General features: G+C 35.5%; 1 protein-coding gene across 1 annotated transcript in view; it reads right to left on the minus strand.

Moving 5' to 3' along the window:
- The window catches only part of LOC112962428 (unconventional myosin-VI-like), a gene marked incomplete at its 5' end in the record, with an annotated part of 32,135 nt that extends 15,187 nt beyond the window's left edge, over positions 1-16,948 (minus strand). Inside the window, 7 exons of the mRNA XM_026058560.1 lie at positions 1,990-2,154; positions 3,939-4,036; positions 6,258-6,313; positions 8,226-8,331; positions 9,371-9,500; positions 11,646-11,719; positions 16,879-16,948. Of these exons, the coding sequence (XP_025914345.1) occupies positions 1,990-2,154; positions 3,939-4,036; positions 6,258-6,313; positions 8,226-8,331; positions 9,371-9,500; positions 11,646-11,719; positions 16,879-16,948 (699 nt within the window). The remainder of the gene's footprint in view (positions 1-1,989; positions 2,155-3,938; positions 4,037-6,257; positions 6,314-8,225; positions 8,332-9,370; positions 9,501-11,645; positions 11,720-16,878) is intronic.
- Positions 16,949-19,547: the final 2,599 nt, after the last annotated feature.

Raw genomic sequence — 19,547 nt, forward strand, 5'->3', positions numbered from 1 at the left:
TTTGTGTTAGAAAAGCTCTTAAAAGCCTCGGGCAGGGACTTGTTCTGCGTGCTCTAGGAATACACAGATTTCTGCCTCAGTGAGACTCCAAGCCAAGCGCAAGAGAGACAATGGATAGAGACAGACAAATGACAGAACAAAAGCAAACTGACTACCATTTATCAGTAGGATGCACAGTCACCTCAGCACATTGATTTACTAATCTTTGTCTTCTTTTAAATAGAAACCGACAAAGCAGGTATTTGTGGATGCTTACAGTTCAAGTATCATTGTCAAAAGGAAAAAAAAAAAATCAATATGCTTATATATGAATAATTAAATATCAGGTAATGGAAGTACAGGGTGACTGAAGGCAAGAGTCTTCACCTTACTAGTACATTGTAGATGAAAGAATAAGATGAGAATCAGCTTATGAGTTGAACGTGAAGACAAAAGCTTCCTTTGAAGGGAAACAGAAAGGACAGTCCAGAAAACAATGAAAAACAGCCATATCAGTGAAGTTGCTCTGGTTGGATATGAGTACAACAATATTCGTTTCTCAAGGGAAAAAATGACTGCAATAATCATGGTGTAAAACAGTAAAAAAATTAAATGAGAATTTAAAAATAAAGGAAATGGGGATGGGGTCACTCAGGCAAATAGAAAAGCTAAAAAAGTAGAGAGGAAGAGAAATTTTTGACCAACAAGAAGGAAAGAAAAACGGAAAGAAAAGTTTCCCCATATGGAAGTGAGAGAATCACTTGTCTTTTCTGAAAATAATTCAGTGAGATCTGAACAGCTAGAGAAGTGGAAGAGAAAGGAGGAAAGACAGACAAAAAAGTAAAGAAGTTAAATTGAAGAAGTAAAACACAATCTATATTTCATCCAAGACTTCTACTATTCCTTCCTCAGCTGGGATGACAAAACCGTGCAAACTATTATAAATGTGGATCTATGTAGCAGCATAACACACTATTTCATTCTCAATTCCTTTCCTAATGATTCCTAAAGTTCTACTTTGCTTTTTCTCTGCCACTGAACAGTAAGCTGATATTTTTTAAAAAAAAGTATACACAACAATTCAAGTGCTATTTCCTCCATGTTTATTTTAAGTCTATTATCACTTAGGTATATAGTTACATGTACTACATTCAGCACTGACTTCATTCGCATTTTACTGGCCTTTCTGTGACCAGAACAGTGACAGGTTGTAGAAAGACAGAAAATTCAGAGATAATAAGTCATCCTCAGGAAAGAATAAAGTAGAAGAAAAATAAGAGGGAGAATTATGCTTAATGAAAAGAAGTAATCTTGGCAATAAGAGTTGAGCATGGGCTTCGGGTCAAATGGAGGGAAAAAAAAAGGGTAAACTTTCAGCCTAAAAGGACTGATGAGTCTTATGTTAACTGGAGTGGCCAAGAATGACAGAGGAGTATGAAGAGAGGAACGGCAGAGATTCTGAAACGGAGAAAATGACAGATGTGGAACAGAGTACATCAAACAGAATAGGAAAGAAAAAAATGTGATGTGAAAGTGTAAGGACTGCAACAGAGACACATGACCACCTTGCCACCATGGTGGTGATCCTAGGTGGGAAGTGTGAGAAAGGAATAATTCAAAAGATAGAAACAGAGGATGCAATTCCTTTAGTCTTCCTAAATGCATGGTAAGAGGAGGAAGGAATAAATGTTTTTTATTTTTCAGATTAATGTAAAGACGGGTTACTCACAGAACAGTTGGATCACAGTGCGGAGGGGGAACACTCTACACCTCAAGAAGWGCTCGTAACAAAATTACTAGCAGCTGAGTATGCAACAGTATATTTTTAGAAAAAGCAAAGATTCCTCGATTTTGAAAGGAAAAAAAAGTACAGGAAATCTTCCAATATGGAAAAAGTGGCAGGCAGGCAGCYTTTTATCAGGATCAAATAAGATAATAAGCTAATATCTACATGAAAAATCCATGCATGGCCATATGAGCAATTTTAGAATCACTGACTTCAATACTCACCCTAAAGTTGTCAGGAGAGCTTAAATATAGCTTTTGCCTAATGTCTTCTGGAGCACCAGCACAAAGCCTGTAAAAGATATGATAATTCCTCTCTTCTTTGCCTTGCACACAGATCCTAGATTTCTCCAGAAGGTAATGTGATACAAATCCACCAACCACCGAATTCTAGGAGGAAGAAATATTTTTCTGATTATCCGAGTATTTTTCTGATTATTTCCAAGTTAGGAGTTTTCAATTTATATTTGTCTGATCATGGTTCTTTCAATGGACACTGCTCAAGAGAAGGTCAAAATATATCTATACTTAATGTGTATTAAAGTTAAAAAAGAAACTATTATCCTTACTATAACTTTTTTTCCCCTCCCTTTATTTATTGCACTTGCATACATTCCTCTAATAAGAAGGGTCTGCTTCATATCCACAAGCAGAAATTCTTGGCAGTAGTTCCTGCAAAGAGCTCTGTTATAACCACCCTTACACTTTCAGCTGACATCAGTAACTGCTATTATAGTTCTATTACAACTCACTGCATTTCACTGAGATTCTTGCAAAAAAAGATAAAAGGGGGCAAATTACAGAATACACATTTGGACAACATCTTAGAAAGATAATTATGAGTAAAAACTTCTATTTCAAATACTTGCACTTATTTTCTCATATAGAGGTATAACACAATTTTGGATGTAAACTTGTTATGTGCCTAAACATAACAGTAAGGAAATCCTACTCTTATGGCCATTACAGCAACTAAGACGACCTTACTGACTGTTAAGATTGACCATGGTTAGGTAGTCATTCATTCAGAAAGACACCCCAGTGTTGTACTTGTATTGGACTACAGACCTAATATGGCCACCAAGACCCTTACGAAGTCTTGTAAAAAGGGGGCTCAAATAARCAGCTTGGTCTTACACTGGAATGCTGAAATAAGCTGAGTAGATCCTGAAGATATTCTGAGTGCTATTTGCTTCACTTGAAGCAATTAATGCTTCATGCTAAAACATGATGGTCAGTTGACAGGACAGGGATGCATCACGCCAAGTGGAAATCTGGGGCCCTTTCCATAATTTTGTTAATATGGACTGGACCAACAGATAAAGTCCCTCTCCCCTTGAAGGGGTTTGATTATTTACTGTCCAAACTGTTAAGCAAAGATCTAAAGTTTAGTTACAGAACTGAGCAATGAAAACTTCGGAAAAGACCACAAGCTCAAGACCAGATGGTGAGCTCCAACTCTGCACAAAGGAACTGAAACAAACTGTTTTTTTTACATCCTCAACCAACATGGCAAAGATGAGGAGGCACATACATATTCTCTACAGGGATGGTCAACAAGTCTTCAACTTGAATGTGCTGGACAGACACAGTCACCCTTAACTGTGGAATGTGTGTATACATAAACTATCCAAACAAAACTATGCACAAAGAAAGAAAATTCTTCCTAGGCTACACAGTGAATAGTACTTTTGACACAAACCAATTCTGTGACTTTTGTCAGATACGTGTTATTCATATAAGGTCCCAAAATGTCAAACAAATACATGAAAACATGAATGCTTAATTTAAAAAGACACATGTTTATATCTGTTTGTATATAATAAGTAACTCATGTTTATTTATGAATTAAAGGAATGTATAAATGCTTAAGAGCAATAAAGTTATTCTTTACATATGCTTCCCCCCCTGCCCTTGCAATGAAGGGGACTATTTTTGTTCTTTTGTGGAGAAAGTAATTTTCCCACTGGCTTGACCCACAGTTTTCCACTAGTGACAAAGTACCCTGTGGCTTCAGTTTTCTGTTCGAGCTGACAGAATACAATCTGAGGCTGGAAAGCAGGATAGTGGCTATATGGTGCAAGATAACCAAGCCAAGTGTATTCAGCCCACTTCCAGTCTAGCATTTCCATTTTAGGGCAAAATCATCACTATCTATATCAAAATACCAGTACCTTCTCATTGAAGTGAATTTCTACAAATTTCCCAAAACGACTGCTATTGTTGTTGCGAACAGTCTTTGCATTTCCAAAGGCTTCTAATAGGGGATTTGCTGTTTAAAAAAAAAAAAAAAGTTAAAATTTGATCAATAAACTATCAAAAAGAAAAGAGAGAACAAATGCATACTAATTATTCAGGGTACTGACGGGGAATAAGATTTGACTATAAATATATATATTACCTATTAGAAATAATCAATTTTGCAAACTGTACTAGATGTACCATGGTGGAATTTACAATAAAGTGAATGAAGAGCTTAAATATTACACAAACACTGCAAGGTTTTTGAATCAATACTATAAGAAATTCAGAGACTATCACTGAAAATGATTCAGTGATATTCTCTTACAAGAAGTAGGTAAATAATTGATTTATAAACTATGAGAGACAACAGACAATTTTAGACTTCTCAATGAATTATCATTCATAAATCTAAATTACCCACTTGTCCCACAAACAAACATGCTAGCTGAACGTCATGCATACAACGTGTTAGATCAACTAGGAATGAAAAAAACGTATTAGAAGTGTGTGCTGATTTAAAAAACAACTTAAAAATGCTTTTTCAAACATTAGCTCAATTAAGTGACTGAGTGATTTTATTTTTCACTGGCTGTAGATTTCAAGCGGCCTCAAAGAAGAGCCCTTACAGGAACTGTGGTGGCAATAATGCATATATATATTAAACATGCACAATTTAAGCAGATTGAAAAAGCTTATTAGTTATGCAACACAATGCTTCTGAAAGACTATTTTACTAACTCTGAAAATCAGCCGAAGATCTAAGAAAATTACTTTTCTGATACGTGCTAACAATAAGCCACAGAAAATATCAGCAAGATATTTTAAGGTTTTTAGCTAAAAACACATGCTGGAAACTATCTGAGCAGAAACTCAGATTTAAATCTCCATTGATAACCATATACAAATCTGCTCCTACAAAAATTAAAGTTTGAAGGAATAACTACAATGGTTGGATAAATTAAGGGTGATAATGCATCATTTATTAGGAAAATCTGCATTAACATTTTTGTTTTGGCTGGGTTTTTGTTTTTTTAATAGAAGTGTATGAAAATGAAAATCTGATTTTCAAAACTGTCATATTAAGATATCTTTGATAACTATTCAGACATCCAAATATCTTACATAATATTAAAATTTTTGAAGTATGGATTATGAATAAAAAGATGGCAAGTGGTCTTTCAGATAGGCCACAGGTTCCTCTAGTAAAACAGATGCTGTGACCATGCTCATTCAGATTGTGCTCCAAAACTTCAAAATTCATGCATCAGATGCTGTTTTAGATTAAAAATACTTTTCTAAAAATACCTACAAGTACCAATTAACTTTATGGCATATTGGGAGAGGCATTATTCAACTCTTGGCCACCTTCTGAGTTCCTTTAGCACACAAGGGATTTCATTAACAAATTGGTTTAAACAATCCTACAACAATAAAAGATTAAAGCCTGCAGTACTACTTTTGAATAATCCAGTGGCTCAAATTTGAAAACAGAAACATTCAAAGTAAAAGAAAGCAATTTTTTATTTAAGAAAGAAAGTGAGGGCAATTAATTTCTGAAATAGGTCTACAATAAGCTACAGAAGACTAACACTGAGAGCCAAGGCATTTTGGGGAATGGTTGGGGGTTGGTTGGTTTTGAGATATTTATGTTTATTCAAAAAGTTATTTCCTGTGCAAGTAGCAAGTGCCTATAACATTTAAAAAGATAAACTGGATGTTCAAAACTTCTGGCCTTTTTTGGGAGTCTAGTATAAGGATAGACACAATAAAGGAGATGAAAATTAATTCAAATTAATTGCTTTATGACAAATAGACATAACAGAAAAATGACCCAGAAAAGGAGGGTCAGAGTTTAAAAGAACTTCATTGCTGTATCCATCTTTGAGAACTTTATGGTGGGGAGAAGGAATTACACCTTTCTGGTACCAACAGTACTAATGAGGATATAATCTTGTCCTTGAAGATTTCATACAGTGTAAAATCCAGTCCTGGATACACGTGTGTAAACTTTCACGCTTGAACATCTTCTAGATTAAGGACTGTATGACATTACACCAAGTTAAAATAAAGCAAATCACAAAGAAGAAATAACTTTCCAGATATTAGTATCAAGGTAAACTACTGGTAAATTATGCCCTAGGAGGTCTGGTAATATTATCAACCTAGCCTTTATTTATTTTTGTTTAACATTTCAAATTTCAAAAAAAATTGAAACATTTTGGAACCTTTAGTTTAATAAAATACAATACCTTCTACAATTCTATCATCAATATCTTGGCCAGTACCATAGGATTCTGTCAAATACCTGTAGAGTAAGATAGAAATGATTGATACCTTCCACTTGTCAGTTTACTTAAATTCAACAGGGTGTAGCACGTTTGTGCATCATGCTTCCTAGCCATTTGCTAAACGGAGAACAAATTGATTATAAGTGCCAAGTACCTAAATGCTTTTAAAATAAATACAAACAATTTGACTTTTCTTTTGTTAGAAGAAAGATACATTCTTGCAGACCTCAGATTTTCTTCATTAATTCCAGACACATTTAGAAATTACTTTCAGATATTCATATGGAAATTACTTTTTGTATAAATATACTGAATATACTACCGTGCTATCTGTATTTATTATTAATCTCCATAAGCTCATGAATGTTCACATATATTTCCTGAAATTAAGATTATTTACATGCATACAGCCTCTGTGTTCCTCGCTATCAGTATTAATGAGAATCCCCCATTTAGACTGTGAGATAGGAAACTGCAGGTGCATAATGAAGGTAAGCTTCAATTTAGCAACTGAAGAAGGAACTTGAAAATAGGAAAATAAACCCACAACATATTTGCTCCCAAGTTACAGCTTTTTTTCTGAGTACAGGGCATACTTTCTAGAAATTTACAGGTAAATCTGGGACATGTTAAAAATATTTCTTTAAATGCGGTCTTCCAAAAAAGTTTAGCAATATTAACAAATCTGTATTAGTACCTTTCTGATTACACGAGGAAAAGAAAACTTCCTACTTTTAAAACTCAGTGACATTTTGTTCACAGACTATATGGGCATGGGTGGCACAGCGAAGTGGCTGCAGTGATATTCACCTGCCCTGTAACTGGAAAAACTTTGCTGAGAAGCAGAAGAATGCTTCCTGTAAGAACGTTCCTCAGGGGATGTTCTTGTAGTGACCACTCTCTTTTCCTGTTCTTAGCAGGATCAGCTTTGTGAGTTGTCTTCAGTTAAGATATCCCCTACAAAAATTATTACCATCACCTTGCAGTAACTCCTAACAGCTATCCATTAAAGGTTACACAGGGTAGAGAAGAACCATATAAAGAACAAATGACCAACTATGACAATTCTTCTGGGGATGCAGAAGATAAGACCACTACCCCACACAGACACTAGAGAACACAYGATGTAAAGGAAAAGGGAATTAAAGATTTATACAGGGAAACAAGGACAGGGGGAGTGCAATGCATACATGCTGCCTGCACTGTGCTTCCCTGGAGAACCATGCCACCTGTAAGTCAATTTAACTGAGCAGTGTTCTCCACCTATGGTGTTCCAGAGAGATCTAAAGCAGYTAAAGTATAATGCAAATACAGTAAAAAAATTAAGATAATATAAAAATGAAGCAAGGATATATATCAGCAACATGACCTCCCTGTAGTTTAAGGTTCTTGATTTAGTACCTGTCATACATGAACATCAATTAAATTAACAAATCCCTTTATTCAATACTTAGTCAGTAAATTAGGGTAGAAGTATATCCCAGAATCCCTGCAGTCATCCCAAAATCAAGAGTTAAAAACCCTGGACACTCAAACAAGCTAAAGAAACAAAGACAAGGAAAGCAGAGAAATGCACATTTATGGCAAAAACAACACTGTCACACAAGACACATTTAAAATGTCTATTTTTGTTTCCATCTGTTCTAGGAGCACAATATCAAAATGACCTCATCATAAACTGACAACCAACAACTGAGTAGGTTTCTGGAAAATATAGCCACTTCCATATATTATCATGTCAGCATGCAAGTTTAACCATATGAATTTGTTGTATTAATGCGTATGTGGAAGTATATACTTATATTCCTGAATTGTGTCTTAAACCTACTTTACTGTCATTGACTACCTTACAATTAGCTCTGTCTACGCATCAAACAAATGCATCAACATAAGAGATTCGTTGAATAATTTTGGTCCAAAAGCACAAACCTCAAAACAAATTTAGTGTTTTCTGTCTTTCCAGCTCCTGATTCTCCAGAAACTATAATGGACTGGCTCATCTTGAGTACTTTCATATCACGAAATGCTTTATCAGCTTAAAAAAAAAAAAAAAAATTAGCATGACAAAAATTATGCTTGTAACTCTCCTGAATACTAAAATAAAAGTTAATCCATAATACAAAAATGAAAAATTAACATTTTAAAGAATAAAAGGCAAAGTTTTACAATCAAGAGCATTACAGCCTATCAAAGTCTGGTTCCCTTTAAATTATATTACAATTGCCCACTCTCTGACACTGACGTATAAAAGCATTAAGCCTTTAAATACAAAGACCTACTGAGCTATATCCAGGACAAAACATAACAAAACACAAACAACCACCTAGAACTAAATCTCCAGAATTAAATATATTTATGAAATAGCTTAAGACTGATTTTGCTTTGTTTATTATATTTTTTTAAAGGAAACTTTCAGTTGCACTTTCTAACATTTGACATTTATGACAAGGATACTTTGAAAAATACTTGGGTAATTTTCTTATTATGCAATAGGTACAGAAAAACAAGCTATTCACACTTCAAAAGGTGTTTGATTACAAAACAAAATTCACATATATAGCTTTAATACACTGTGACAAGGGTAGCAACAAATCAACTGTTGATTTGTAGTTTGCACTTTTTTTTCCTTAAATACTATTACTTGCAAAGTGACTGAAATCAGGTTTGTGCCATTAAGTCAAACCTATAAAAAGAAACAGTGCATGTGCTCTGGCAATATGCCAAAAGAGAAAGGAAATCACTATACTGAAAGACAGTGCCAGTTATAATTATATCATTCTTCACTTCTAAAATTTGCATTTGTTATTTTTATGATCGTAAATTACACTTATTGAAACTGCTCTGATATAAAAGACTGAAGGTATGGAATAGTCACCTTTAGCTGTCAGGATTGCTAATTTCCAAATTCTTCAAATTGAGCAACAAATACTGGAAGATTTGCAATTTTAGTAATTGGTGCTTTTAGTTCATAATAGTTGAAAGTAAAAGAGTTAAGTTACAGATGGCTATTAACACATAACAGCAAAGCATTTAATACTTGTTTTATAAAAGACAAATACAGATTCAATACATACCAACTGCAAAAACATGTGGTGGTAACGTCCCAAGTGATCTACCTTGGTATTTTTTAATGGTTTCTGAAGAATAAAACTTAGGAATATCAAAATATGGATTCACTGCAATAAGAATGTTGGCTACATAGGTCTGTGAAGAAACGAATTAATAGCAAACTATTAGCTAGTATCCAACCAACTGGTTAACAGCAATTTTCAATTACTATTGAAGACTACAGGCTTTTCCTCAAGTTCCAAAAAATAGAATGAAGGTAGGAGACAAAACTATTAGTAAGCAAGTCTCCAAGTATAACAATTACATTTACAATTCTTTCTTGCCGATGCAGATACAAATAAGGGACATGTTTTCAGAGCTGCTCTAATTGCCTTAGAGCCTTCTCTACGAAGAAGCACTTCTCAGGAGAATTTCCTAACCACTTAGCTGTGGAATATGTTCTGAATTTGACCTTTCTCCTTCTCCTTTTAATTTATTTCCCATTACATGATCATGGACAAGACATCATTACCTCCTCCTCAAGAATGAATAAACTCGCTAGCATTGTGCAATCTCCTCCAATGAGGGGAAAAAAAATTTCAATACAAAATGGAAGTAACTCAGCAGGAAGGACTGACAGAATCAAGGCAGGAGCCTGGGAACATGCTCAAGCCAGGCAATAAAAGCATTCAGCTGAGAGAAATTAGCTATGGCTGGTTCCACAGGGAGAAACAGAATACAAATGTTCTCTAATAGAGGAGGAGTTCAAGAAAAATCTCAAACCAAGACTGCTTTTTCCCTTTCTGCAGAATAAGGACAACAATAGAAAAGTTTTTTAAGGCTTCTGAAAAACTTTCATGCTTTGGTTATAATGGCCAGATTACATATAAGGACAGACAGATGTCTGAAACATTAAAAAAAAAAAAGCAGATTTGCAGGAAAAGGCCCTAAGAAACCATGTAAACCAGCTTCCATAACTTATTTGGTTTGTTGTTATTGAGATCATCATATCCCAAGACGACTGAAATCTGGACTCTATTGTGACATGTTCATAGAAGGCTGGACCACACACCATATACAAATTTTCTTAAATACTTCTATTCTCACCATTTATTTCAGTGAAGGCAAGCACACACACAGAGCTCTTCAAAAGCTGCAAGTACTAATATTAGTTTCCCTCTTGATAACAAGACAAATATTATTAACTAAAAAAGCACTGAAAAAGGCAAAAGTTGATTCAAATGGTATCTTAAAGTTAAAAGGGAAAGATAGTTAAGATACACACTGAGCTAATTTTTTTAATTATTTTTTAGAAAATAACCTCAACTCAGGACAACTTCAGTTGCATTTAGGTAAAATGAAGGAAGGCTCTATGAAGCTAAATACTATTCTACTGAATGATTAGTTCAATTTTAGAATTTTATTTTATTTCTTTGAGGTTTTCTGGTTTTATTGTTCTTTTTTCATTTTTCCAGAACAACATTCAAATGGCCATTTTTRTTTATTTACTTTAAAGATGATGCTTGGTCTTGATTCCATAAACAATTTATAGCTGTGTAAAGTTAACCGCAACATGGCAATACAAATATACTTTCTTTATATACATACACATGGACACACACAAGGGTTTAACTCTAAATCAATACACTACAGWACACTGTGGTAACACAAGAGTAGATTAGCTTAACACTGCCACTTATAAAACATGAAGAAACATCATTTATTATCAGTGGCCAGCTTTCTATTAACCAAAAAAAAAAAAAGGGGGGGGGGGGAACTTATCTTTCTTCTGTTTCACAGCTGTCAGTGTCAGGGCAGATGGCAAGGACAAAATGTAATTTAGTCAGAATTCATTAAGTACAATTAGGCAATTCGATAGCAATATAAAAGATTAAGATGGACATCTGAGCTAGGAGGTGTCAAAGGAGGCACCTGTTTGCTTCGTTCAAAAATAATGAAGAAAGGGAACCATCTTTGGTAACAGTCTCTCTACTGGCAAAGCAAGCTACCTGCAGGAACACACTTTTGTGATACAATGCTACGCTCTAGTCACAACTGAACAGTCACGTAGAGAAAAATCTATTATCCTCCGTGGTAAAAATCAGCCAGCATTAACTTGATCCAGATCTCAAACAAGGTGCAATGTACCAAAAATGCCTAAAACCTCCTAAGTTCCAGAGTTATCATTCCTGCTTACTCTGTGATAGAACAAAAAGGATCAAAAACATGTTTTTTATTAAGGTTTTTTTTTTGGACTGGATATTTACCATTAGACTGTTTGACATGACATGCAATACTTACGTAAATTCTGTCTTTACTGTACCGAACTTTGATATTGTGAAGGAGAGTGGCTTCATTCAAGTACATAAGGGAACCTGCAATTAAAAGACAACCACATACCGTTAAGAACTCAGGACTACCTTAGTGTATGGCCAGGCAACTAAAATTTAGCCTTAAGGAGAGTTTTGCTTCCCCTCTTTTTGGTTATAGTTTAATCCTTTCATTTCTTCATACTCTCTTAAAGCAGAACTGCTGACTTAAAACATATTTWAAAAATTTTTATACTGTACGTTGTACGACAGTAGTTAAAGTTGTTGAACACAGAATTAGACTACGGGATCTCAACACAGACCCTGTGAAAGAGGTGAGTCTGAAGTTCCCTTTTAACAGCCTTTCAGATGAGCACAGTGCATTTCCCTCCATGACTATCAAAATCTGTAACACTATTTTCTTCCTTCCAACTCTGCAGTCTCTGCAATGATGTACATAGAGTAATTCCATCTAACTGCTTGTTCTTGGTGATTTTTAGATGTTTGTATCACCAATTCAACTGGCAAGTATTTTCTAGAGGCAGCAACAGGTGTCATTCTGACACCAGGTACCAATGCAACCTTTCAAGTCTCATTTCCGACTTTGTTCCTCTTCAAAGAAACTGTTAGGGAAAAAAAAAAGTTCTACACAACAAAACCTAGTTATTTTTAAATTTGTTAATGTAAAATAACTGAACTAACATTGCTGAAATGTTAGAAAAAGGCAACTCAAGGCAGAGTAAGCACACAGAAAGCTTCAGATCTTGCGGATTAACATTCTGGCAAAGCTAGTCCTTGTTTTCAACTATAAAACACTGGAAAGCATAAAGCAGCCTTAATTACAGAGGTCGTTACCAGTTCCCACTGTAATGATATTAAAAGCATTATTCCTAAACCTACTGAGGGCACTACTTATTCCACAGCCTCAGTTTTCAAATATGTTTAATCCTCTTTCTATCCACTTGAAATTCAAATGCACAATACCCCCCCTCATTTTTCTGTCTTGTTACAATGAACTAACATACTGGTTTTTTGTTTTTTGGGGTTTTTTTTTAAACACAACTAGCACTGTGCTTTTAGTGATAACTCCTACTTCCTACCTCACACGAAGGTCATATATGCATCTCCAATCTACAATAAGCAAAGCGTAGAAAGCTATTGCTGTTTCTGAATTCAGGACAAGGGGATCAAAGTCCTTTCAGGGGCTACAACAGAGAAAACTGTATGCTAACTTACTTACACATATGTGCAAGAAAGACCGTCAATTCTTGTTACCTAAAGTCAATCTTCTCGGGCACCTCATCCCGCAAGGAAGCCTGAAGCTGAGTAAGAAGCCCTTAACTTCTCCTTTATGGTTCTTCCACTGAACCAAAAGATGCTGGTAAGGGATAATGGGAGCTTTTCAAGAGCATGTGTGTTTTCTCTTTTAATGTTATACATGTCCTTCTGCAGTGGAACAAGGAGCAACTCTGCCTCCTACCACGTGTACCAAACTAGCCTGAAGCAAAAGCAGGTTCAACAACTACATGCAGCCTCCCTCTGGCCTGCAAAGCACCACTGAATAATAGCACTTCCTTCCTTTATGTAACTAAATATAGCTTTATTTCAAATGGCTGGAGTCAGACATGTTTCTCAAAGGACCTTGTAACTTCCAGGCTGTTTAGAAGAAACCACCTTCCTCCATAAAATCCCATGTACATACGTACCTGTGTTGGCTGAGGCTGAGGCATACAAAGGCACGCTTTTGCTTTATGATAAGTGGAATCGCCCTTTGGACCGCAACACCCTTAAAATCAGGCCTGTGTCCAATTCCTTCCTGCAGTGGCAGGCCAGCACTGATCACCATAGCCCTTGCTCTGCTATCTGACCAGACCTGCTGCACACAAACAGCGTAGGCGCTCCAGGCGCTTTGGGCTTAGGGCACATGCAGCACACAAGCGCTCCCGTACCATTACTGCCCACCCGCAGTTCTCCTCCTTGCCTCCCCAGGCATGAAGGGCCTGCCTCCACATTGAAGTGCACAAGCCTGAGAAAACAGCTTCGAGCCCACAAACTGCAGGTCTCCTTTGACAGACCTATTTTTTCCTTCACCGCTTTTAATGAGGTCATCCCAAGAGAAAAAGACATTAAAAGGAAACGAGCCAGAATCAGAAACTTCTGCTTGCTCTAATGAAAGTTAAATCTCCCTCTCTCCTTCTGTGTGTCTTTGCGGGGGGCCTAATTTTTGACATTTGCTAATTTCTAAAGTCATTTTGGTTCTCAGCATTGAGTTAAGGAATTAGTTTATAGGAGTAGTTTTGCATACACTTAAAATTCAAAGGGAACAATCCGCTCCCTTGATTGGATCTTCATAAGAGCTTCTCAGGGTTTGCAGCATATTTCAACAGAAGTAGCACTCAGTTAAGCATCCTAATAAAATCTTAATAACCATCCAAATAACAAATGACCCCAGGTTTTGATGCGTCCCCAACAGTTTCTTAGCAAAAGGATTCTAGTCCTCATTAAAGGAATTATACCTGCAGACTCAGTGTATAATTGGAGCTTGTTCCCAGAGGGAGCGTTGCCTCCTTCACTCAAGACATGCAAACTACGGCTTATGCCATCAACTTCAAAACGCCTCCTCTCTAGAATAAATCCTTTAAATGTGGCATCAACATTCAGGTGCAAAGGAAGTCACCAGAGAGAGAATTCTGAATACTCATATGGCTTGTTCCTAACTATAACCAAACAGTGTGTGTGCATTTTATAGTCCGTATATTTACTTACACACAAGTACTAAGTTCACAGAGGTGAAGTCAGGCACTTAAAGTCAGGAAACATCAATGTCAGATGTACTCACACTGGCTTTCTTGTGTACACAATGAAGCAAGGTTGTACAGAAAATATATTTTTTTTTTATCGTGTATACAAGGCCCAGCATCTGTACAACTAATTTTTAAGATATTCATCTGATACCCTCTCTCCCTCACTTTCTTTAAACTTGTTTTACCTCAAAATGAAAGTGTTTTTTCTTGACCATAAAAAATAAAAATTCCACATTTGTCCCTAATCTAATCATAGTACATATACTAAACTAAGACAAACTGAAGGCTAATTCTGCAGGATTACCTATCCTTAAATTTGCAGAAACAAGGCCTTAAAAATCTTACTGAGCAGAAGAGATTCAGGCAGCAGTAACAAGCTGTTACGCTTTACATACATGACCAGCAAATTGTTGCCAAAGAGTTTTCATAGCAAGCTGTTCACAGTACAAGAGCACATCCCTGATTTCATTCTGGTAGCTAATACAATAACAGCCCCCAACAACTTAGAAGAGTGAATCACAAAAAAGTTAAATGCTTTGCCCCAGTACTGTTTGCAATATTTACTGAAAATTCACTTTTGAAGAAGGGCTAGACTCTCAAAAAGGCACCCCTAGCAGCTAGTGCTACAGGCATGAGAGATAATGGAAGACTAAGGATGAAAAAAACCTACACTTCAGCAAATTACTTCCTAAAAGGGAGTTAATCACTAAGCATGGGCTGGAATGGTAAATATATTAACTAGTTTTTCAGTATTTTTCATAATGGTACTATAAGGAGAGACTGAAAGCACACAGTATTTTATAAAATTTCCTAGTGATTTATATTCCTCTGTTCCCCTTAAAGATCAATGATGCCAGCATAAATCCTCTCTGACAGAGAAGGAAAGTGAAGCCGGGTTTTACACATCCTGGAAATGTACCTCAACTACTGATCAAAAAGCAGAAAGCTATTAAAAACCCCAAAGTAATATCTGATACAGAAAGGATAACAGGTCAAAACATTTAAGTTTTATATTTTAGCCAAGAAGCCAAAGAAGAAATTTTCTGACAGAAAGACTATTTTAGCTTAATTGAATACTACTTTCCTGAAATATCAAATTATTCCTATAATCTCATTTCAAATTTCAATTCCCTGCGAAGACAGTGAGGTGGTAGGACATCACGGTGAAATCATGACAGATGCACAAATTCAGTGCATTTCCCTAACAACTGTCATGTGCAGATAAACAGATACCAACTTTGAAAAGTTTCATGCTACATACTGTTTGCAAAAATATAAGTACCTGGAAAAAAGACGATCAGCTAGAAAACACCCCCCTTTGGTTCTTAACCATGTAAGTCAGATCATAAGCTTCAGGGCTCATTTTCCTGTTCGTTACAGAGCAGCCATAGCAGCTGTACTTCCTGTCATGGGACATAAATACCATACCCTATTCTACAATAGGAATTGTGGTTCCTAAATCATCTAAACAACTTTGAAAGTCTTACGCTCTATTTATTTTAAATGAAGAACAATAGAAGCTACTTTTGCCCAGCATTTAAAAGGTAATCAATATTTTGGCCAACCAATAAATCCCACAAGAAACAAATGGGAAAGACAATTTCCTTCATAAGGTCTTCAAGTTACGATAATCTCTGTAAACAGATTTGTTCATACAGAGCAACAATAGAAAAATATTTGTTTAACAGTTGTCCAAAAACTGCTGCTAGTTTATTCTTCTTTCGTGGTACCCTCTCCCCTCAGGTTTGAATACTATATTTGTTTTCACAAATCTAATCCATAAAATATTTAACAAAATAAAAACACCTCAAGTCAACAGCAATGCAGGTTATAGAAGTTCATCTCAAAACTCCTTCTCCAGCAGCACTCCTGTATTGACTATATCCTATTTCCTCTTCCAGTGGCCCTGATGGGTCCATATTCTTGTCTCCAGCTTTGGGCAGGTTATCTTGCTATGTCTTTGCAATTACCTGTACTTCCAAAGGACTGTTATTACACACAGAAAAATACAGTATAGTACAGTTGCTGATAAAGCAACTAATTTTCTTGCTGCACTATAAAAGATTTAGTCAATCCCATAATGCTGCATGCAGTTGACCATGTTGCAGTTAGTAACATCTAATGTAGATCTGAAGCAAGTCAAATAGCAGTTGTCTGTGGGAATAATGCAACCCTGAGTTCCCTTTAAGTGTTCATTTTAAAATGAAAAAGGCTACAATAAATCATACGGGCAAGTTCTTGAAAATGGGCTTACTTTAAGAGGTTTTAATGGACTAGTAAAGGTCATACACAAATTCAATCAAAGAAACAAAATGAAAAGACTGCAAGGAAGGAATAGGGAGCTAGTAAGGAAGCTGTATATTCTCTCCTGAACATAATTCATTTTCAAATAAGTATTTAGTTTTTAAATACATAACTCACAGTTATCTTCCACATCCTTTTTACTGTCCTCTTCTGCAGGAAACACTTGACTGATAGCAGCCTGGAAAGTCTGTTAGATGAAATACATTAACATTTTCAGAATTCCATAATAATAGCAATATAGTTCAAAGATGCCTTGTAACATGTTGTAAGTAAATGCACTGTGATTGTGCACGGTTAACAAAGTTGCCAGCTATATAATTCAGCACTGCAAATTTTACTGAGTTACTAGATGCACACAGGAGCTGCTGCAATCACCATAATATGCATTTTAATAGCAATAATACTTAACCCTTATTTCCAAAATTGCATGTAATTACTGACACACAACAGCAACAAACAATACCAAAAATATGGATTATAAAAAAATTATTGCAAATAGAACTGTAAAAAAAACAAAACAAAAACCCCCAACCTTTCTTGGTTTTGCAAAGCAGCTCAATGAGTAAAAAACAATCTATTAGTTCAGTACAAGGACTGCACTGTCGTTATCATATACTGTTTTAAAACATAAACATTTAAACCACAAACATCCAATACATAATACAATCCTCTGTATCCCCAAATATCGTAGCTTTGGGTTGTTGCTTGCTCCCCCCGCCCCCCCCCCCAATCAGTACTAATGTAGAACAAAAACTTCCTTCAACTGCTGTACTCTAGTTGCACAAAAAAGCCATTTATCAAGTATTCAAGTCCAGCTGGACAAATTAATAACAAAAGCAACTTTGTCTCTCTTTTGTTCTCCAGAAATCATAATTCATATTGTTTTAAAAAGGAAGGAAAAACATATGAGAACACGTGTTACAGCATCTGCACTAAAATACATACTGTGAGGTGGATTTTTAATTACACATTATTGTTTACAGCAGTAATACTTTGAGCTACCTATGAATGAACAAAAACCCTATTGTACCAATTGAATATTACAGCCGTCAAGCTGCTACAGGCACAGTCTCCTTTTCTATGTGGAAATGAAGACTAAGTCTAATCTACTCCCTCTAATTTTTCAAAAGACAAACAACCAGATCTAAGAAAATTACCTTAAGAAATGAATAAGTTTGTTTATTTAAAACTGTACTCAGCAAGGCAGTCCCAGAAAAAACATCTCCTATGAAAGTCTGGGAGAAGTACAGAAACTTGCTTAATCTTTGCTTCAATACAACAGAAACAACATATGTGGTCTTATAACTTACACCATCATGAAGAACCACAAATTCCAACTCACTTCAAAGTGGCAAGGTTTAAAAAGGTATCTGAGCCAAACTAATTGCTGCCAGCTGGAAAGCAGTAAGTCTACTATATCCCTCCCTACAAGGTCATCCACGGTTTATGTAATTTATAGCCCTAATAAATTCTCTTTTGCCATCCTCTTATCAGGATTTACTCTATAAAAAACACACAAAAGCTTTCCTAAGGCAAAAGGAGCTGCACAATGACTTTGTAATGTCTGAATGTCGATCAGACCAACTATCTCCAAAATATCTTTTATCAGAACATGGTGAAGCTATGGAGGATCTAAGTCCTTACCTACCTCAAGATGTTGCTAGCTGCTATTCTGAGTTTTAGCACAGCATAGAATCCCCATCTCCTCCCTCTCAAAATGCTGCAGTTAGAATATGTTAGTTTTCAGAATTTTCTCTTCAAAATTGTCAGTGGTAAAGTAGATTGCATTGGATAAAGATGTATTTTAATACAGAGTTTCCCATATACTCAGTTCATTCTGCATAAACCAGTAAAAGCTTAAAAACTGCTTGACTGGCTTCCCAAAAGTCTAACTTCATTTGTTGTTCTAGTCTACTGAAGTGCAACCCAAGTGTAAACACCATGACAAGGACAAATTTTTGTCACAGAATGGAGTAAGCATGATACACAGCTATTCTGCAGCATTCTTCACAAATCTTTGATATTTTAACATTTCACAGATGTAAAATGAGCTACAATTTATGCACAGATTTACGTACAGAAGAGGATGGGCTTTCTCAGTGTCTTTCAGCCTTCTGATCCAACAGATAAATTTTGATGAAAAAATAATGAGAATTCTTATTGTGTTATGTCCTCTTTCATTTTCTCACCCAATATGAGTTGCAAAATTATTGCTAGAAGTTGCATTATTAGTTATGTTCCAGGGACAGTCAGATTGTGACAAACCAGGTTTCCTTCCGTAAGTCCTCTCTGCAGTCTGTAATTCATTACAATACCATATTTAAATATTTCAGAAGTGATAAATCAGATAAGCAGTACAAAAAAGACTTATCTAAAAGCTAGTGTTTTTTGGCTATTTTAGTCCAGATCGGATTTTTTAGACCAGACCAGAACATAAAGTCTTGTTTCAACTTTGTCAATGAAGAAGTTAACTCCTGTTTATCACAGCTGCACTACTGCATTATGCTTAAGATTATTAGTTACCATGAGTTATCATTATGTGCAGAGGTCTGAATATTACCAATTATTATTAAAATCTAATACATAGGAAAATGGGCAAGCTATCAAAGGTCTATAATTAAAAAAATTATCCCAAAAAATTCTTTATCACATTCTCTAACGATCCTTAAAAACACTTTTTTTTTTTTTTTTAAAAGGATAAAGTTTCTCTGGAGAAAACACTTCAGGCATTTAGTCAAAGACTTTTGCATTAAGACCTGGCTTAGGACACACTTGTTCTAAAAATA

This window comes from Apteryx rowi, unplaced genomic scaffold, assembly GCF_003343035.1.
Source record: "Apteryx rowi isolate R43461 unplaced genomic scaffold, aptRow1 scaffold_1481, whole genome shotgun sequence".
NCBI lineage: Eukaryota > Metazoa > Chordata > Aves > Apterygiformes > Apterygidae > Apteryx > Apteryx rowi.